The sequence below is a fragment of the Macrobrachium nipponense genome, chromosome 18, assembly GCF_015104395.2.
Source record: "Macrobrachium nipponense isolate FS-2020 chromosome 18, ASM1510439v2, whole genome shotgun sequence".
Lineage (NCBI taxonomy): Eukaryota > Metazoa > Arthropoda > Malacostraca > Decapoda > Palaemonidae > Macrobrachium > Macrobrachium nipponense.
In genome coordinates, this window is record NC_087211.1 from 76,339,843 (window position 1) to 76,361,599 (window position 21,757).

At 43.8% G+C, this 21,757-nt stretch overlaps 1 protein-coding gene across 2 annotated transcripts in view; it reads left to right on the top strand.

Moving 5' to 3' along the window:
- The window catches only part of LOC135197214 (E3 ubiquitin-protein ligase ZNF598-like), a 52,015-nt gene that overhangs the window by 9,245 nt on the left and 21,013 nt on the right, over positions 1-21,757 (top strand). For both annotated transcript variants that reach the window (XR_010310578.1, XM_064224270.1), the window contains exons 2-3: positions 13,366-13,608; positions 15,162-15,373. Coding sequence is in view for 1 of the 2 variants with exons in the window: in XM_064224270.1 (XP_064080340.1) it covers positions 13,366-13,608; positions 15,162-15,373 (455 nt within the window). In the remaining variant the exon portion in view is untranslated. The remainder of the gene's footprint in view (positions 1-13,365; positions 13,609-15,161; positions 15,374-21,757) is intronic.

Below are 21,757 nucleotides of genomic sequence, written 5' to 3' on the forward strand. Positions count from 1 at the left end.
TGGGAGAAAGCGCATGTATTTATAAACATACTCTTTTATCAAAGAAGCTGGTCTTCTCAAATATATCTGACAGCTGTGCTGTCTTAGTATATCATATTCTTTTCTTTTTAATAATTTTACGGTTGTGATTAATCACAATTCTTTTTATCGGAATATTATTTTTACTTTTATCAGAAATTTATTTTATTGTCTTAAATCAAATTTATACGTATGTCTCTCATAAAGATAAAGGTATTTTGAATGTTGTATAATATATTATAAAAGTTAAAAGATCACATTTAGTATTCGGTGTCGGTGACCCTGGTAGTTGTGACGCCAGATAACTCTCAATCAATCAATCAATCCGGCTGGCCCTCAACATCGTCTGGAACGCAACAGTTTTAGAAAGCAGAAGCCCTTCGTGGAGGGACTTCCGCTAGATCGTCTCCTCGAGGAAGAAGCCTTCATAGAGGGTAGAGCCCCTTCCAAGTCTAGGGGTAAGAAGTGAGAGATCGTGCCTTCAGTCACCGGTAGGAGCCAGGCTGCAGTTTGTTTGCAGAAGCCTGGAGAGTAAGAGAGGCAGACACCTGGTCTCTCGACGTCATAGAGAAGGGTTACAAGATCCCTTTCATAAAGCCGCCCCCGTTGACTTGCCACTCCCAGGGACTTGTCCCCATCGTATCCGCTAACAAAGCGAAAGATTCTTTTCGACCTGCTCGAGCAGATGCTCGGAGAAAAGAGCAGTGGAACAGGTGTTTTTAGACCTGGCAACGCCAGGATTTTACAACAGATTGTTTCTTGTACCGAAACAATCGGAGGGTGGCGGCCCGTCTTGGATGTAAGTCGTTCTAAACCTCTTTATAGAGAAGCAGAGGGTTCAAGATGGAGACACCTCAGTCAGTTCTGGGGGCCTAAGACCTGGAGATTGGATGGTATCACTCGACCTCCAGGACGCCTACTTTCACGTCCCGATACATCCCCAATCGATGAAGTACCTTCGGTTCGTATTGAAAGGGAAGGTCTTTCAATTCAGGGCTCTTTGTTTCGGACTGAGTACGGCCCCTTTTATCTTCACCCATCTTAATGAAAGAACGTGGCGAGGTGGCTCCATCTTTCCAACATCAGAATCTCGCTCTATCTAGACGACTGGCTCATACGAGCCTCCTCGCAGACCCGGTGCCTGAAGGATTTGAAGACGACTCTGTCTTTAGCTGCGTCCCTGGGACTTCTGGTGTAACTTCGAGAAGTCATCTGACCCCAACACAGTCCATCGTGTATCTGGGGATTCAGATGGATTCAGTGGCTTTTCGGGCTTTTCCGTCCCAGGAACGTCAGCAACAAGGCATAGAAAAAAGTGTCAGCCTTTCTAGGGAAAGATTCATGCTCGGTGAGGGAATGGATGAGTCTGTGGGGACCATTTCCTCGCTGGAGAAGTTTGTTTTCCCTGGGGAGGCTACACCTCCGACCTCTTCAGTTCTTTCTGTCGGACTGCTGGACAGAAAAGGACAACTTCGACATGAAGTTAAACATCTCGGAAGAGGAAGAACCATCTAAGATGGTGGCTCGATCCGTGGAAGCTGTCAGAGGGCGTATCCCTCAAGCTTCAGAACCCCGACCTAGTGTTGTTCTCCGACGCGTCATCCACGGGGTGGGGAGCAACTCTAGGGGGGGAGGAAGTGTCAGGTACCTGGAGAGGGGAAACAGGTAACCTGGCATATCAACTTCAAAAGAGCTGGCAGCGGTTCAATTAGCGCTCCAGTTCGTTCCAGAACAAAGTCTCCCGTCGTGTGGTTCAGATCAACTCGGACAATACCACAGCCCTGGCATACTTGAAGAAACAAGGAGGAACACACTCTCGCTCCCATGTTTTCTCTAGCAAAAGAGATCCTGCTTTGGGCGAAGGAGAGAGAAGTCACAATATTGACAAGATTTATTGCCGGAGTCGAGAACGTCCGGGTGGGCAGATCTCCTCAGTCGACAAGGACAGTTATTGCCGACAGAGTGACTCTCAATCAAGAAGTATGCCAGGAAACTGTGGGGTCTTTGGGATGCCCCTTAGTGGACATCTTCGCAACATCAAGGACGGCGAGACTTCCTCTGTATTGCTCCCCGGTTCTCGATCCGGGAGCAGTAGCAGTAGACGCCCTTCTATGGGATTGGACGGGCCTGGATCGCTACGCTTTTCCCCCCTTCAAGATCCTGGGGGAGGTGATGAGAAAATTGCAGCATCGGAGGGGACGAGGTTGACCTTAATCGCCCCCTTTGGCCCGCAGCGATCTGGTTCACAGAGGTGATGTTCTACCTAGTGGATTATCCGAGATCTCTTCCGTTAAGGAGAGATCTACTCAAACAGCCCCACTTCGAGAGGGTACCACAAAAACCTCTCCGCTCTGAGTCTGACTGCGTTCAGACTATCCAAAAGTTGGCCAGAGCGAGAGGTTTTTCGAAATCAGTGGCTAAAGCTATCGCCACCGCGAGGAGACCATCATCAATCGCGGTTTACCAATCGAAGTGGGCAGCCTTTAGAAGTTGGTGTAAGAGAAAAGGAGTTTCCTCTACCACTACCTCTGTGAGCCAGATCGCCGACTTCTTGCTTTATTTGAAACAAGATCTAAGTTGGCAGTGTCAACTATTAAGGCTACAGAAGCGTTCTATCTGTAGTCTTTCTCCATAGAGGTCTTGACCTCGCTAACAATAAGGATCTCCATGATCTATTGAGATCTTTCGAGACGACCAAGGTACCACTACCGAAGCTACCTTCGTGGAACCTGGATGTGGTCCTAAAATATTTGATGTCAAATCGTTTGAACCTCTTTCATCTTCGTCTCTACGAGATTTGACGAAGAAAACTGTATTCCTAACGCTCTGGCGACGGCGAAGAGAGTTAGCGAAATACAGGCTATCAGCAAAACACGTCGGTTTCAAAGGGCATAATGCAGTCTGCTCTTTGAATATGTCGTTTTCTGGCCAAAACGAAAACCCTTCCAATCCGTGGCCTAGAACATTCGAGATCAAGGGTATGGCAGAGATCATTGGTCAAGAGCCAGAAAGAGTCCTGTGTCCTGTTAGGGCTCTTAGAGAGTATATTCGTAGAACGAAGGATTGCCGAGGTTCTGCAGAGAACTTATGGTGTTCGGTCAAGAGACCAAACATGCCCATGTCCAAGAATGCACTGGCATTCTTTTTAAGAAACACCATTAAAGAGGCGCACGCTTCTTGCAAAGACAAGTGACTTGAAGATACTTAAAGTTAACGCGCACGAAGTAAGGGCTATTTCGACCTCAATAGCCTTTCAGAAAACATGGCTCTTAAAGACATTTTAAGTGCTACTTTTTTGGAGGAGTAACTCAGTGTTTCGCCTCTCACTACCTACGGGAGGTGAGAACGACCTATGAAAGCTGTTACTCTCTCGGACCATACGTCGCCGCAGACACTATTTTGGGGGCAGGAGGTAGCACTCATCCTTTTCCCATAGAAAAGGGTTAGGTGAGTTTTTTAATATTTGTATGTTTATGGTTGTAGGTCGGCTGCCGAGTACAGTCGTCCCTTCCTTTAGCCTTTGGTATATGGAGTTTGTTGTTAGGCTAACTTAGATGGTGGTTTTTGCCTCGTTGCCCTCGGAAGTATGGGTCATGGTCTAGTCACATTGTGGTCCCGTCCCTGTTGACAGATCATCTAGAGCGCACCAACTACATAGGTCACTACCTTGTTGGTAACTCTAGTGAAGCAGAAGCAGGCTTGGGTGACAGTAATCACGAAGTCAGCTATGCTAACAGGTAAGGAACCAAGATGTCAATCATATACATTTATATGTTTTATGCATGACACTTACCTGGCAGGTATATATATAGCTTATCCTCTTGACGCACTGGCAGAATTTCAAAAACAAAACGCGCGGCAACCGCTAGTACACTGGTAGTTCAGGTGATGGCCACCCCGCCCCCTCCCGTGGCGCTGGTACTTGGAACTATTCCCGTTTTCCTCAGATTTTCTCTGCCAGCCGAACGGCAACATCGTTGTTGGTTCTCGTTAGAATTTCCTGCTCGTTATCTGACTTTTGGATATTGGTATCGTATTCACGAAGTTAGAGTGGCAATCGCATTTTGTTTGGACCTTGTTTAGTATGTCTGATTCAGGGAGTATGTTTAGAGTTTGTGTGAAAGAAGGGTGTAAGGTGAGACTGCCGAAAATCATCGGTAGATCAACATACTATTTGTAAGAAGTGTCGGGAGTTTTGTATGTACGTGGGACAATAGGTGCAATGAATGTCAGTGTCTGAATGAGAAAGAGTGGAAGGCTCTTATGAAGTATGTGGAGAGATTAGAAAAAGATCGGGTTAGAAGATCTGTATCTAGGAGTGAAAGATCGGGATCTTCGAGTAAACCTTTGGATGAATCTTGTTTGCATGTGTCTTCTCCAGCTCATTCACATGTAGATGTAGCACCTTCCCCCCAGGTTTTCCTCCTGCTCCAGTTGCCTGTATCTGAGGATACTACTATCCAAAATAGTGAAAGTGTTCGTGCTGCCCTTGCGTCCATGGGAGACCAAATTAAAACGATTAACAGACAAAGTGGAAGTGTTTGGTGACAGTGTTGTGGAGGGGGCGCCTGATCGTCTCTCTCGTGCTCCTAGACCGAGACCTCTGTCAAGCTCCAGACCCAAGGGAAGAAGGCATGTCGACAGTCGAAGGGAGGCGAGAGGGGTTGACTTGCGATCAGTCGTCCCTTCAGGCAGTCCTGTTGATAAGTCCCAGGCTGCTGCAGTACGCCATAGAAAAGGCGATACTGGGAAGTGCCGTTATTCTTCGGATAGTTCAGCCTCGGGAAGGATAGGCGGTTCGCGGAAGTATCGCGTCCTCTCAAAGAGGTCATACTTTCCGTCCTCTTCACAGGAGGAAAGGGCTTTCGACCAAGAAGGGTGGAGTAGCCCTGAGATTTTTTCATCGGAGGATGAAGAGATGATCCCTATCAAAAGGAAGAGGATTTCACGTCAGTTGGAAGTTCGCTCGCCCCTCTTCGTGTTAGCCCGGTGCGTTCCTCGATCTCCTCATCATCAGGAGTCTCGTAAGGAGGCGGAAACGAAGGAGGTGCTGCGGGACATGCAGCAGAGATTGGCAGTGATTGTTCAATCATGGGAGAAGCCCGAACTACCTTCGGTTAGACGTAAGGACTCGTCTCTCCCGGTTAAGTCCTCCAAGAGGACGCAGGACGTACAACGCGATTCAGGACGCAGTGCGTCCGACCTTAAGAAGGACGAAGTACAGGTACGCAGGACGCAACGAGGAGGAAAGAAATGATGGACGCATGGTGGACGCATACGTTCAGGAGACGCAGGACGCAGGCGGCAGCAAGTCAAAACATTGTCTCGACAAGGAAGAGAGGAGTTTTATAGGGAGTCAGTGCCGCATTCGCTTTCTAAACAGGAGCTGCATAAGGACTCTGAATTGGAGAGTCAGCAGGATCTTGGTTTTCAAGATATTTCTTCGCAGGAGGAGAATTTCGCGGAGAGTGCGGAAGAGGACAAGACGGAAGCTCCTTCTTCGGACTACGGAGGCTAACAGAGTGCCTTCTTTCTTTGTTTTGAAGGAGATTTTCAACCTTCAGGCCCGCCCCATCGCCTTGTCGCAATTTTCGAAGACGAAGACAGCCAAGAAATCGTCGTTTTTGAAAATGACTTTGTCCATTTCGGCCAAGAAAAGCCCTTCAACGCGTAAATGAGTGGTTGAAGGAGAAGAAAGAGTCGGGGAAGACTTCTTTTGTATTTCCTCCAGGCCAAGTTGGCTTCGAAGTCGGTGTTTGGTATGCTACGGGGGAAAGTCTTGGCCTGGGAGTGCCTGCCTCCTCCCAGGGAGACTTTTCCAACATAGTGGATAGCTCCCGTAGACATGCTTTGCATTCAGCCAAAGTGTGGTGGACTTCGTCGGAGTTCGACCATTTACTCAAAGGTATCTTTAGGACCTTTGAGTGTTTAATTTTCTTGACTGGTCGTTGGGGGCCCTGGCTCGAACTTCGGAGATGGAAGAGTCCGTCAGTATCCGAGTTTGTCGAGAAGTATTTATGTCCTGTATGGATAAAGCCTTGAGAGATGGAGCTAATGAATTGGCTTCAATTTTTACAGCAGGCGTCTTGAAGAAAAGACATCTAATGCTCGTTCGCTGCTAAAGGAGTGGTCGAACGCGCAAAGTCGGAGTTGATGTTTCTCTCCTCTGTCCAGGACAGCTCTTCCCGCAAGAGATCATTAAGGACATATCTCTCTCCCTCACTCAGAAGGCGACTCAAGATCTTCTTACGTCATCCGTAAGGAAGTATTTACCTGCTAAGGTCATGAATAAGAACCTACGAAGGATACGAAGACAGCACAGCAGCCCTCTCGGGGTAAGGACTTTCGCTCGACCAGCATTTAGAGGGAAAAGAGTTTCCAACCAAAGAGGGGCGGGGGCCAAAAACTTCAACCAAACAATGAGTCAGAAGTCCTCCAGACTTGTGGGGGGGCCAGACTTTTTAGACTTCTGGGAAGTCTGGCAAAGCAAAGGAGCGGATCCTTGGTCCGTAAAGTGCGAAGGAAGGGTACAAGATTCCCTTTCTCAAGAAACCACCTCTCGCTACAGCTCCGAGAGACCCTAGGGGCTCATTACATCGATTTAGAGAAGAGAGAGGCTCTTTGGCATCAGGTCGTCACCATGATAGAAAAGGGGGCAATAGAACCGGTTCTGGATCACGAATTCCCCAGGGTTTTACAACCGTCTGTTTCTAGTACCGAAATCATCAGGAAGTTGGAGGCCGGTACTGGACGTAAGCCAGCTAAACTTGTTCGTAGAAAAGACCAAGTTACGATGGAGACGAACGATTCAGTACTGGCAGCGGTACGACTAGGGGACTGGATGGTAACACTGGACCTTCAGGATGCGTACTTCCATATTCCAATTCATCCAAGGTCCAGGAAATATTTGAGATTCGTGATCCAGGGAAGGATTTATCAATTCAAAGCCCTTGTGTTTCGGGCTGTGCACGGCGCCTCAAATTTTTACAAGAATGATGTCGAATGTGGCGAAGTGGCTTCATTTGGCAGGAGTCAGAGTCTCTCTCTACCTCGACGATTGGCTCATAAGAGCACAATCAAAACAGCAATGTCTGGAGGACACGGACGTAACATTGGAATTAACTCAGCAACTGGGTCTGATGGTGAACCTGGAAAAGTCACGATTGATCCCCTCTCAGGAACTAGTTTATTTGGGGATTCTGATATCCTCAGTGACTTTTCGGGCTTTTCCGTCACCCGAAAGGCAGACCATGTGGATACGGAAAGTGCAAGAATTCCTAATGAAAGACCAATGCTCAGCGAGAGAGTGGAGAGCCTGCTGGGACACTCTCTTCGTTAGAGCGGTTCATTTCACTAGGGAGACTTCACATGAGGCCCTTACAGTTCTTTCTGAACGAAGTCTGGCCGAAGAAGATCGCAACCAGATTCCTTCCGGTTTCCAATTCCTTCGAAGATAAAGGAGGAACTAAAGTGGTGGCTAGTTCCGGAGAGGTTGTCAGAGGGTACGTCACTCCAGCAGAGGAACCCAGACCGGATATTATTTTCCGACGCGTCAGACGAGGCTGGGGAGCGACGCTGGGCCCTCGGGAGGAGTCAGGCCTTTGGAGCGAAGAAGAAAAGGCATGGCACATAAACAGGAAGGAACTGATGGCGATCTTCTTGGCTATGAAAGCGTTCAGACCGTGGATCAGCGGCAAAGTGGTGCAGATCAACGCGGACAATTACCACAGCTTCGGCATATATACGGAAACAAGGAGGAAACCCACTCGTTGTCCCTTTGCAAACCTGGCGAAGGAGATTCTTCTTTGGTCGCAGAGAGAAAAACGTCACCCTGCTCACCAGGTTCATTCAGGAGAGAAGAACGTCAGGGCGGATCTGTTGAGCAGGGACGGACAAGTGCTTTCCACGGAGTGGATGTTGCATCTTCAAGTATGCCAGAGACTGTGGAAGCTCTGGGGCACTCCAGTAGTGGATCTTTTCGCTACCGCAGCGACGAAGAGGTTACCGAACTATTGTTCTCCAATCCGGACCCTCTTGCAGTCGCAGTCGATGCCTTCCTACTAGATTGGACGGGTCTAGATGCGTACGCTTTTCCCCGTTCAAGATTTAGGAAAGGTAATGAAAAAATTCAGGGAAAGTCGAGGAACAAGGCTTGACACTGATAGCCCCATACTGGCCGGCCCAAACGTGGTTCACAGAGTACTGGAATGGACAGTAGATTCTCCGAGAAGTCTACCCACGAGAGTAGATCTTCTCAAACAACCCCACTTCGACAGGTTCCACAAGAACACCCTCGCTCTGGGTCTGACTGCGTTCAGACTATCGAAAGAGATTGTCAGAGCGAGGGGGTTTTCTAGAGAAGCAGCGAAGGCATCGCAAGAGCACGAAGGCCATCGACTATCAAAGTGTACCAGTCCGAAGTGGAGAACTTCCGTAAATGGTGTAAGAATCGGAAGATTTCTTCATCCAGTACCTCTGTGACACAGATTGCAGATTTCCTGCTATACCTGAAGAAAGAACTAGGTTTGGCTAATCAGACGATTAGAGGCTATAAGTGTATGTTGTCTGCAGTGTTTAGACACAGAGGTTTAAACCTGTCCAATGACGCAGATCTTAGAGATCTCCTCAGATCGTTTGATACAAAGAAGGATCGACGGTGCAGAACCCCTTCTTGGAATTTGGATGTCGTTCTCAAATTCTTGGAGATGGATAAGTTCGAACCTATGGGCAGTGCCCCTTTGCGAGAGCTAACGAAGAAAACTATCTTCTTAGTAGCCTTAGCTACAGCTAAAAGGATTAGCGAGCTGCAAGCTATTGACAAGCAAATAGGATGGAAGACACAACAAAGCAGTTTGTTCTTTTCAAAACAGGAGTTCTTAGCAAAGAATGAGAATCCTTCGCATCCATGGCCAAGATCATTTTGAGATTGAAGGACTGGCTGATCTGGTAGGTCAAGAACAAGAAAGGGTTTCTTTGCCCAGTAAGAGCCTTACGGTTTTACGTAGAAAGAACAAGAAGCATTAGGGGAACTTCATGTTCTCTGTGGTGCTCCGTTAAAGATCCTACTAGACCTATGTCTAAAAACGCAATGGCTTTCTTTGTAAGAGAAGTCATTAAAGATGCTCATTTGCTTTGTCAGGAGGAATGCCTTCGGTATAATTAAAGTTAAAGCTCATGAGGTGAGAGCAGTAGCTACGTCCTTAGCATTCAGAAAAAATTTAGCCCTCAAGGACATTATAGATTCAACGTACTGGAGGACCCAAACTCCTCGGTGTTTGCCTTCTCAATTACCATTTAGAGAGTTGAAGACAACTTTTGATCTAATTGTCAAACGTTAGGCCCGTATGTATCCTCAGGTACAGTACTGGGCAAAGGAGTTTTCCACCCCCATAAACCTAATAACATGCTAGGTTTTTATATTAATTAGGTTATAGTGTTTTTATGGTTGTCTGAGAAGGTTTAAGACCAGCTCAGTCTGTTGGTTAGTGTTTATTATATGTGTGTGTGGTTCAGGTGACTAACTTTCCTAGTCATGAATGACCCGTTGGTAAATGAGGGCTAGGGTTCTCTGTCAACAAATTGTCACGTCCAGTTGTCAGGCCCTTATTGTTAGCTTTCTCAACAAAACAGGTCACGTCCTAGTTGAGAGCTACTAAGGTTTAGCAGGCTAAGAGGCAGGACTAGACGAAGTCAGCTACCTTAGCAGGTAAGGAACATAATACAGTAGTTCTAAAAATTTAGTTTAATTTTTGAATTATGACGATGTTGCTGTCTATGACCCACCTCCAAATGTGTCAATCAGCTATATATATACCTGCCAGGTAAGTGTCATGCATAAAAATGGTATTGTTATGATACAATAAAGTTTTATGCATACTTACCTGGCAGGTATATATAATTAAATTCCCACCCTCCTCCCCTCAGGAGACAGGGTTCAGAGAAAATCTGAGGAAAACGGGAATAGTTCCAAGTACCAGCTCCACGGGAGCGGGGTGGCCATCACCTGAACTACCAGTGTACTAGCGGTTGCCGCGAGTTTTGAAATTCTGCCAGTGCGTCAAGAGGATAAGCTATATATATACCTGCCAGGTAAGTATGCATAAAACTTTATTGTATCATAACAATACCATTTTTCTAAAATCCTTTTTTCTGTCTCTCCCACCGCCAAAGGTGGGATTCAGCTATATATATATCTGACAGGTAAGTTTCATGAAACAAAATGATATTGTTAACCCCTTCTTTACCGGGTGGGTGAGCAGAATGTAAACATTGTGTTCGCTGCCGAACTGAATCTCTCGGTAGTGACTCGAGTTTGGAGGGGTGCCATCGTAAAAATATTTGCCAAAAATACACTAATCAAGACAGGCTAATGAAATTATCAGGTATTATTAGCACTATAATAACGCATATTCTCTGTTAGTTTTATCAATCCTACAGGGAAAATAAATTGATTTTATGAAAAAAAATGTGAAACTCGGTGTCCCTTGTACAAGGGACACTGGTGGTCGGTGAGAAAACTACGGTCTTGAATAGAAATTCGGTCTTACAGAATGTTGGTATATTGCACCTGGAACATGCACATAAAGTATTATCAAAATAGAACAGTAAATAAGCACGTAATAACACAAAAAAAGAGCAAAAACTAAAGCGAAAGCCCGCCAATAAATATGGAAATCGCAAATGTTATAGTATATCTTTCAAAAATTGGGCGATGTCATTTTCTACGTTTTCTAAGATTAGTTTCATCACAGAAAACAACTTTAGGGGCATTAGGGGTATCTAAACTAATTTTTCAAGTTTCTTGTCCTCAGAAAAAATCGCTTTTTTTGCTTTTTCTCTGGTTTGTTTTTTTTATATATAAAGTTTACTATAGAGGCTTTAGTTTTCTACCTTCATTTATCTGGTGTTCATATCTTTTATTTGTAAAATGTAATAAGTGAATAAATAAATAAAATACAGAAATGATGATACAAATGGGTTTTTTACTTGGTAGAAGTATTACATGTTTACGCTTGTCTGGGTTTTGTGATTTTTTGTTGAGACGCAGTTCATCTGTCACCTACACTACTATAAGCAGTAATAATAACTATTTTTTTGGGGTTCATCATACTCTGGCATCGTGTCATACTGTTTATTTTGCTCCAAACTCTTCAAACCGAAATTACAGAATGATTGGAAGTCCCTATCTGAAAAGAGGAGTTTTGGTGGTACTATGCGTACCACCTTTATGCACCCAGGTGCGGTATAGTAGACTTCAATGGTGGTACCCACCTACCTCCAAACAAACTTTCGGTAATGAAGAGGTAAGATACAATAAAGTTTGTTCATTACTTACCTGGCAGATATCTAGTAATTTTAGTACCCACCCACCTCCCCTCAGGAGACAGTGGAGATAGAAATCTGATAGAAAATGGGAATGGTTCCTGATACCCGCCTCCCAGCGGCGGGAATGGGTACTAACCACCCTAACTCCCACTACGTGTGTCGTAAGTTTTAGAAATTCTGTCGGACTTCAGAGAATACAGCTATATTATATATCTGCCAGGTAAGTATGAACAAACTTTATTGTATCTTAACAATATCATATTTATTTTACAAAGTTGCAGGACAGTTGGAATTAGAGGTGAGACTGTTAAAAATCTATAGATTTCACTCATTTTAAAGGAAGAATCCTAAAATTTGGAAAACGCAAAAAAAAATCTGTAGATTTCAGGTTAATCACTAGATTTGGCAACACTGTACTGTAAGCATAGCCCAGGGCCTCTCAGTTAATTAACAAGTGGGTGTTGGCATGTTACACTAGTGTTCGTACTGTCTGGAGATGTCATGTTCCTATTTTTGTTGATAGTACCATAGGCTATTTGGTGTTGCAAAGAGAGCTAAGAAAAGAGGAGCCTTTGTCAGAAACCAACATGGTAAATAACAGATTGTTTGAAGATAACATTTACCTTATAACCTGATAGTTTGATGGAAAACTAATAAAACAATAAAAGTTATTGAATTGGAAAGTGGTACTATGGCATCCCTGAATCAAGAACTGGTAACTACTGATATTCCATTCTAGATTGAGGCTTTAGCCAGTGTATGGTTTGGGCCCCTGCCTTGTATATGTCAGGAGAGACAGGAGGGTACAAAAGCCAACTACCCCTGCCCACCTGTGTGGCTGGAAACTTGACTCAAGGTTGGCATATAAACAGAAGTGATTTCAAGACTGATCTCTCCCCTTAAGGCTTAGTCACTTCATAATGATGAGGGTTTTTATTCGCATAGGAACAAGTGGCAGATCATAGGATAATTTCCATTGTCCATGGATATTCAAATTCAAGTCTTTATGTATTGTATACTTGAGCCCACCCCTACCACCCCACAACTGCCAGTGAAAATAATGCTGTACACACTGTATGCTTAAGTACTGTAGTTACTCACACCCCTGCACAAGGGAGACATTTCTGGGTTGAGTTTTAATTTGCCAGTCAGTCGGGGGAATTCCCCCCGCAAAGGAGTAAGTCTTCTACATTGAAGATGTGTATTATGGTAGGAACTAATCACAAATTTTCAAAGTAATTATAAACCATTACCCTTTACTTGTATGTAGGAGAGTCCTTTGGCACGAGCTGAAGGATACTCTTAAATAAAGGGCTATGGCTTGTATACCTAGGAAGAGTAATTAAAATTTGTGACGTTGATGACTGTGAAAGTTATTTTATTATAAAGGGAACAAACTACATTTACAGTTTTAAGTGTTCCCATCTGTACTTGAAGAGAAATAGGACAGGGTGACATGGTCATGTTCTTATGGCTACAAAGAAGTTTAGATGTGCATACAGGTTTTTATTATGGAAGGTACAAAGAGATGAGTTAGTTTGCCTTTGTTCATGTGACTCCAGGTAGCAGTCTTACATTACCCAAGGGGATTATGTAGTAATAGTGAGAATTTCCTTTTAAGTGGTTGTGCTGATGTTTGCTAATTTGGTACTGTAAGAGACAAAAAAACAGCTAGTTATGAAACAGCTCAATATATCATAAGGTTTACTTAGAACTTGCATTTAGGGAAAAATTTTTGGTAGTTCCATACAGTTCCTTGGTGTAACTAGGAGTGCAGTCTGGTAAAATATAATTTTTTCAATTTAGTTTAAAAATTAAAAATTTACTGTGAATCTTGCCTTCAGAGATTGTGGATGTGTGTGTTTCATTATGCTGTATAGATAAATGTGTTTGATTATACCTTATAAATAAATGTTTAACACCAAAGAGGGCTCCTAAAAGTACTAGAAGGTGATGTACAATGTGTTTTATATGTCTAATATATATTTGGCAAATTTACTCAGCTGAATTTAATCCTTGTAGGTGGTGTTTACACCCAGTGTCACCCAGTATGCCAACATCAAGACACGCCACATGCATTACGAAAGGCGCTATGCTATATTCTTTGAGACCGACGAGGTGATGCAGACCTTTGATAACCTTCTTGAACATATATGCCCCACCTGTGAGGAACGCCCCACATTTCGAAACTTCACCATGCTGAAAGACCACATGCGCAAGTGTCATGAGAGGTTCTACTGTGAGCTGTGTGTAGAACATCTAAAGGTACAGTAGGTACAGTATTATCATACTAAGATAATACCTCTTAGTTGGTTATGTAGTAGAAATGTGATTAAAGCATATAGACTCAAAGGTAGCCATTTTTCCTGTGGAGAACTGTAGAATATATTAAAGGTTCATAGCAGTCCTTTCTACCCTCTAGCTGCATTACTTTGTTCTTTTCATATAATTATTATTTTTTTAAATCCCTTTCACCTCTATGAGGTTATTATAGAAATCTCATTGGATGGCCTCAGTACCTTACATTTTGTTATTAGTAATTAAATTTAAAAAAGGGAAATAGAATGTTTCAGATGCTTAGTTGAACAGTATTGTAGTAAAATGACTCGGAAAGGAAAAAAAAAAACATTGCTCCTACTTGGGGCAACAAGTTGTAGTATTTGTAAGTTTATATGAATATACAGGGATGAGATACCTCTATACATGCAAGGGTTTAGATGGTATCTTTTTGACAAGTAATAGGATATACAATATGATTTTGACCAAATTCATTGTAAATATAAAAGGTATGCATGTAGCTTGCTTTCAAGTGTATGAGTATTAGTTAAAACATGCAGACATAAAAACCAACTTTAGCACAAAAACATTAGAGAAAATTAATATCTGATACTGTTTAGTGTTCCTCCTCTTAAGCATTAGTTCTTAAAGGAGAGGTGACTGTTGGAAGAAGAGAATTGTAACTAAGATGGAAGGAAGTAATTTAGTAGCATTTGTGAAAAATTAAAGGTAAAAATGATTGTGGCTGAGGCCAGGAATGGCTCACTGTAAGGACTGGTCCCTTGCACTATTATCTTGCTGCAAATCACAGCTTATATATCCATTATATCCATTAGTATTTAATGACAATCAGCAAATGTGAAATCTGAAATTTTGTAATGGGATTTTGTTGCCATATGAAATTTTACATCTTTAAAATTGTGTTACACAACTGAAACTTTATACTCTAATATATTTGGGTAATACAAATAGTGAAGTTTTTAGTGTATACAGTAGCCTTATTGGTATTCATTATGTCTCTTTAGATTTTGTGTTTAAACTTTTCACATATATGAAAGTGAGTAATTGTTTTTTTAAATCAGATTGTTTTTGCTCAATTTGACTATACTATTCTGCTTAGTCATCAGCCGTGGAAATTATACAATTATGAATGTTAGAATTGTTGTTTTAGTTTCATAGTCCTTTATCTAATATTGCAATTGAAAAGAATTGTTGTTTTAGTTTCATAGTTATTTACCTAATATTCCAGTAAAAAATGTCTTCTCAAAATAGGAAAGTGGATATGAATTTTTGAGGTAACATACTTTTACACTATGAAGCCAAAAAAGTTGAAATTTATGGTACTGTTAAGTTTATGCTTTTAAATTCTCACTCTCATTTTATGGTTCCAAATATGCATGAGTTGCCAGATGCCACAGATTCCTTCCATTACAATCTTTGTTTTTAACAGTTTTCCAGCTGGTGCTAGAATATCCTATTGTTAAGACCAGGTTTTTTACCTATGAAAATACAAATTTATTAAAAATCTTTCCTATCTGCAGATCTTTACCCATGAACGTCGCTCATATACTCGAGCTCAGTTGGCCCAACACAGGCGAAAGGGAGATGTTGATGACAGGAGTCACAGAGGCCATCCTTTGTGTGAATTCTGTGATGAGCGCTTTATGGACAATGATGACCTATTTCGGCATTTGAGGAGGGATCATTTCTTCTGTCATTTCTGTGATGCTGATGGTATTCATCAATATTATAAGTAAGTTGGAGTTATCACTATTATTCAGTTACGTATGGAGGCAGTTAAGATTAATGAATCTTTCTTTGCTTCTCTGAGGACAGATGCTTTTAGCTAATTATTGTTAAATTTTATTCCTAGAAGGGTTTATGCTTGTATAAAAAGAAATGTGGGGATATCGTTTGAGGAAATATGAAAATAATTTCAGGATTTCATGTACCCTTTTTCTATGATAGAACATGAGTCACTTGTTTGGATAATTATTGTATTGCATATCCTTTTAAAAGGGAGGAAGAGTTTATATGTTGTATATTACATTTGTATTATATTTTTGCCATGTCAAAAAAGTATTCAATTTTGAATTGTTTTAACTAATAATTGACCATGCTGTTTAGGTCGACTAAAGTTTTTATTATCCTTTGTGAAATACTCACTTTTATTGTAGTGTCTTACCGAACAATTATAGAGCCGTGATTTCACGAGCGGCAGGATACTAAATTCAAATTTAGCGCGTCGGCGTCGCCAACACTGGTGGTGATGACGTCATCTCCCTCCACTCGCGGGAGAACCAGGTACAACTGCCCAGGTGAATCCAATTCTTTTCCTGCCGGCGTCCGGTGAACATCGGTGGTCGGTGCGGTTTGGATGACTTTGCTTCGTTTTTCTTCTTGTGGAATTGATCTTCGGAATTGGTGAAGTACTCTTTTTGCGTTGTTGTTATTTTGCTTTTTATTTAGGCGTTGCCATGTCGGATTCTAGTCCGTCGGGAGTTAGGTTTTGCATCGCAGGATGTAAAACTAGATTATCCAAGTTAGAATATGATTCTCACACTAAATGTGTTAAGTGTAGGGGACAGGTTTGTTCAGCAGATCGAACATGTAACGAGTGTAGTGATTGGACTGATTCTCAATGGAAGTTTTTTAGTTCATACTCGGAGAAATTAGCTAAAGACAGAATTAGAAAAGCAGCGCTTAGGGAAAGTAGACTTAGCTCTGCTTCGTCTTGCGATGCTTCTGTTCCTTCTGTTTCTCCTCAAATTGTTATGTCTCCTTTAACTACACCTCCTATTCCTCCTACTAATCCCACTTCTCCGGCTTCCCGTGTAGTTTCTTCCGACACCATTGCCAGTCTGGAATCGAGGTTAGATCAGAAATTTTCGGTACTAGCGAATACGGTTTTGCAACTTGGTAATTCAGTTGAGACGTTTTTGGAGAAAGCGGTTCAGGTAAGAGTGTAGTTGAGGGTGCGTCTGTCTGTCCTGACACGTCTCCTAGACAAAGGTCACTGTCCAGCTCCCCCGCACCGGGGAGAAGACATACCGGAAGTCCAAGGGAGTCGATCGGGATTTGCCCACAGACAGGCCTCTCTTGTTGAGCCTGTTGCGCTTCAACAGGGCTCGTTAAGCGTTGGAAAGGTGTTGCAGTCAGACGCCTTTGAATGATTCAAGCGATTCGTCTCCGGTCGCGCGGCGCTCTTGGCGAGATTCGCCCGTTTCGCGTCCCTTAAAAGAGGCGTTCAGGCGCCGATTCTTCGCCTCCTCCAGTCAAGCGGTATAAGGAGCCTGAGAGTAGGGTTGCGCCGCGGCCGTTAGCGGCTCGTTCGTCGCCTCAATCTGTGCCTTTTTCGGCTCCATCTACTAGTAGAGATTGTGGTTTTAGCGCTGTAGCTAGCAGCTAAGGGTGTTTCTTTAGGCGCTTTTTTCGTCTGTTACGCCTGATGCGCCTGTTTCGCCTCGAATTTCGGCGGCTCAGAGCGAGGCGCAAGTAGTTTTTCCGCCTCCTGCTGAACATTTAGGCTCTTCCAAGCCTACGTTAACTGTTTTTGATTCGTCTCTGGCGCCTTTGCGCAAGCAGTTAGAGATGTTAACCAACTGGATGAATGTGTCCAAGGGTGGTTCGAAAACCTTCAGATCCGGTTGTAGTTCCGTCTACTTCTTCGGCGGTATCGGATAATGAAGAAGAAGTAGAGGAGGAGGATTCTCATCACCTCTCGTGTTATTCACGTCTCCTTAAATTTCTTCTGGTATCTTATCCAGATTATTTTGAGAAAGCGGCTCCTCGCTCCCCAACTTCGACTTTTTTGATGAGGAGGAAAACTTCAGACCCTCTCCTCCCAAAACTTGTTCTATCTAAAGCGGTTAGACATTCGTTGAAAGAGACTGAAAATGGATGTCTATGAAAGAGACTTAGGGAAGGCTCTTTTTGCTTACCCTCCCTCTAAGTTGCCTTCGTAAGAGGTATAGGTTTTATGTAACTGGGGAAGCTCCTTCTCTGGGAGTTTCTGCCTCCTCCCAGGGAGACTTCTCCAGTTTAATCGACTCCTCTAGAAGATCTGCTTTCGCCGCAGCGAAAGTTTTCTTTACAGCGCCTGAGTTGGACCACGTTGTAAAGAATCAATTTAAACTTTTGGAAGTCTTTAGCTTCCTTGATTGGACTATTGGCGCTTTAGCGGCCAAGATCGAAGATTGTCCTTCTCTTTCTCAGGAGTTAGCGGAGGATTGGATTGGTGTTCTGTCCTGTGCGGACAAATCCATTAGGGATGGATGTGATGAGTTAGCTTCGCTCATCGCCTTTGGTACCCTTAAGAATAGGCAACTTTGGTGCTCCTTTGCTTCTAAAAGGGTTACTTCCCAACAGAAGTCTGCTCTATTGTTTGCTCCGTTTGTGAAAGATAACCTCTTTCCAGACGATGTAGTGTTGTCAATTTCGTCTGCGCTAGATAAGAAATCTACTTCGGATTTACTGGCACAGTATACTAAGAGACCTAAAGCTCCTGTGGAGACTGTTCCTTCGGTTTCTCCTCTGGCCCAAGTGCCTTTTCGAGGGAGAAAACCCAAGCGCTTCTTTCGGCCAAAGTCGAATTGGCGACCTCAGTCTAAGGCCTCGGCCAAGGTTAACAAACCTTCCAAATGAAAGCTCGGTTCTTCATGCACCAGTGGGAGCCAAGCTGGCTATGTTTTGTGAGGAATGGGAAAACAGAGGAGCAGAAGCCTGGGTAGTGCAAGTACTCAAGTTCGGCTATCGTATTCCTCTCGTTTCACCTCCCTCGCTCTCACCTGTGGCCAATTCCATTCCAGGCATACTCTCCGGGCTCAGACAAATTCTGGCGCTAGCCGCAGAAGTGGAAGCGCTTGTTCTCAAAGAAGGGCGATAGAACAGATAGAAGGGGATTTTCCTCCAGGCTTTTACAATCGCCTTTTCGTAGTTCCCAAGTCATCAGGGGGCTGGAGGCCGGTTTTGGATGTGAGCGCCCTGAACTTGCATGTCCAGAAAACAAAATTTCATATGGAGACCACTCGGTCGGTTCTGGAGTCCATCAGACAGGGGGATTGGATGGTCTCTCTGGACATGCAAGACGCTTATTTTCACATTCCGATACATCGCGAATCTCGGAAGTACCTGAGGTTCATGTTCGAAGGCAAGGTGTTTCAGTTTCGGGCGCTTTGCTTCGGACTAGCGACCGCTCCTCAAGTTTTCACCAGGGTTCTATCCCCGATAGGAAGCTGGCTGCACATATTAGGAGTAAGAATCTCCCTCTATCTGGACGATTGGCTTCTCCGGTCGGAATCAGAGAGTCGGTGCATGAAGGACCTTGGAACAACTCTGGATCTTGCCAGAAAGTTAGAAATTCTGGTCAACAAACAGAAGTCCCAGTTGGTTCCATCTCAGAGCATCCTTTATTTGGGGATGATTCTGAATGCTCAAGTTTTTCGAGCTTTTCTGTCCCGAAGAGGGTTCAAGGCTGTCTGGAGACAGTTCAGGAGTTCTTGGACAAAAAGGTAAGTTCTGCCAATCAGTGGATGAGGCTCCTGGGCAAATTGACGTCAGTGGAGAAATTTGTGACGTTGGGAAGACCTGCACATGAGACCTCTGCAGTTTTTCCTGAGAGCCTCTTGGTGCAGGAAGACACAACCAGACTCGATTACCTTTCCTGTCACAGATCAAATAAAAGAGGACCTAAGGTGGTGGCTCTCTCGAGCAAGGTTGGAAGAAGGGTTAGATTTACGACCCATCCTCCCGAACCTACAGTTCTTTTCCGACGCATCGGACACAGGTTGGGGAGCCCTACTGGGAAATCAACGGACTTCAGGAGCTTGGTCGGAGAAGGAGAAGAAGTTCCACATAAATGTAAAGGAACTGTTAGCAATTTTTCTTGGGGCTCAGACAGTTTCGGAGTTTAGTAGAAGGTCGAGTAGTGGCAGTGCATTCCGACAACTCCACGGCTCTCTCGTACGTGCGGAAATAGGGGGGGACTCAGTCTTTCTCTCTGTACGAAGTAGCCAAGGATCTCCTCCTGTGGTCAAACGAAGCGAAGGTTCAGCTAGTCCCGAGATTTGTTCCGGGAAAGATGAACGTTCTGGCGGACGAGTTAAGTCGTCAACAGCAAGTGTTACCTCTGGAGTGGACTTTGGACAACAAGATTTGTCAGAAACTTTGGCGCCTTTGGGGACGACCGTCAATAGACCTGTTCGCGACATCAAGGAACAACCGTCTTCCTCTCTTTTGTTCTCCAGTCCCATGATCCTCTAGCTTGGTCGGTGGACGCAATGCTGTTGGATTGGTCGGGTCTGGAAGCTTATGCATTCCCTCCGTTCGGTCTAATAAGAAGAGGTGCTGAACAAGTTATGTCGCACGCAATGTAACACTAACGTTAATCGCTCCCTTTTGGCCCAGGAAAGAGTGGTTCCCGGACCTTCTCCAGTTGTTAGTAGACTTCCCCAGACTTCTTCCTCCAGAGAAGTGGCTTCTCAAACAACCGCACTTCAAGAGGTTCCACCAAAACTTGTCCGCTCTAGCTCTGACAGGGTTCAGACTGTCCGGAATCTTGTCAGAGCGAAAGGATTTTCAAGAAGAGCTGCAGAAGCTATCGCTCGTGGTAGGAGAGAGTCTTCTAACAAACTCTATCAAGGGAAGTGGAGAATCTTCAGAGAGTGGTGTAGAAGTGCTAAAGTCTCTACTTCTGCGACCTCTTTAACAGAAATAGCAGATTTTCTTCTATTTCTTAGGAACTCTAAGAAACTGGCTCCTTCGACGATCAGAGGATATAGAGCCATGCTCTCTTCGGTTTTTCGACATCGAGGTTTGGATATTTCCTCCAATTCAGATCTGTCGGACCTCATTAGGTCTTTCGAAACCACTAAGCTCCCGCAAGATACAGTGACTTGGAACTTAGAATGTGGTGCTTAAGTTTCCTCATGGGGCCACCGTTTGAGCCTTTGAAGTCGGCTTCACTCAGGAACTTGACTAAGAAGGCACTTTTTCTTATTGCACTAGCTTCTGCTAAGCGTGTCAGCGAATTGCACGCTATAGACAAAAGAGTCGGTTTCTCTCAAGGCAATGCTGTATTTTCGGTATCTTTGACCTTTCTAGCCAAAAATGAGAATCCTTATAATCCTTGGCCGAGGAGTTTTGTGGTAAGGAACTTATCTGATTTGGTTGGACATGAGGAGGAAGAAAGGCTCTTATGTCCAGTCAGGGCTATAAGCAGTATCTGTTTGCCACTAAGGGTATTAGAGGACAATCTTCTAAGCTCTGGACCTCGGTTCAAAATCCCTCTCGTCCTCTTTCTAAGAATGCTATATCGTTCTTTATTAGAGAGCTTATCAGGGAAGCTCACTCGCAGTCCGAGAACGACAATCTTTCCGTTCTGAGAGTTAAAGCTCACGAGGTTAGAGCAGTGGCAACTTCTTTAGCATTCAGAAAGAATTTATCTTTAGCTTCGATTCTTCAGAGCACGTTCTGGAGATCGAATTCGGTTTTTGCGATCATTTATCTCAAAGAGATAGAAACGGTTTCGAGAATTGTAAAACGTTAGGTCCGGTGGCGGTTTCTGGCATGGTGTTGGGAGAAACGGCACAGGGGTCGTCACCTCTATGCTAACTTTTCACCTTGAATAGGTTGTCGAAGTTCAAGGGAAGCTGGGGGTACTGAGTACCTGGGATACTCACCAGTCTGTTAGGTCAGATTTTACAATGGTTGGGTATATATGTTTTTAAATCTGGTGTTGGTGACAAATGTTTTGTATGATTGAATTTCTGGTCTTAGCCCAGGGCAAGGGCAATCTTTGTTGTTACTATCCTCCGTCAGTCAGCCTTGACTCGCTTGAACTACGGAAGGATTCCACTCCTGTAGAGGCTAACTTTGGTCAAATTCCAATTCCTCTACAATAGTAAGAAGAGCACCGACCAGAGGCAGTAACAGTCTGCTGTAGCTCTCTTACAAGGTAAGGTACAACAGACACCTTGAGTGTTTACTGGTATTGCAATAAATGTAACCATTTAAAAATACTAGTGGTCCACTGAATCCCACCTTCCCATAAATGTGTAATCAGCTCTATAATTGTTCGGTAAGACACTACAATAAAAATGAAATTTTCATTATTAAAATGAAGTTTTATTGTATACTT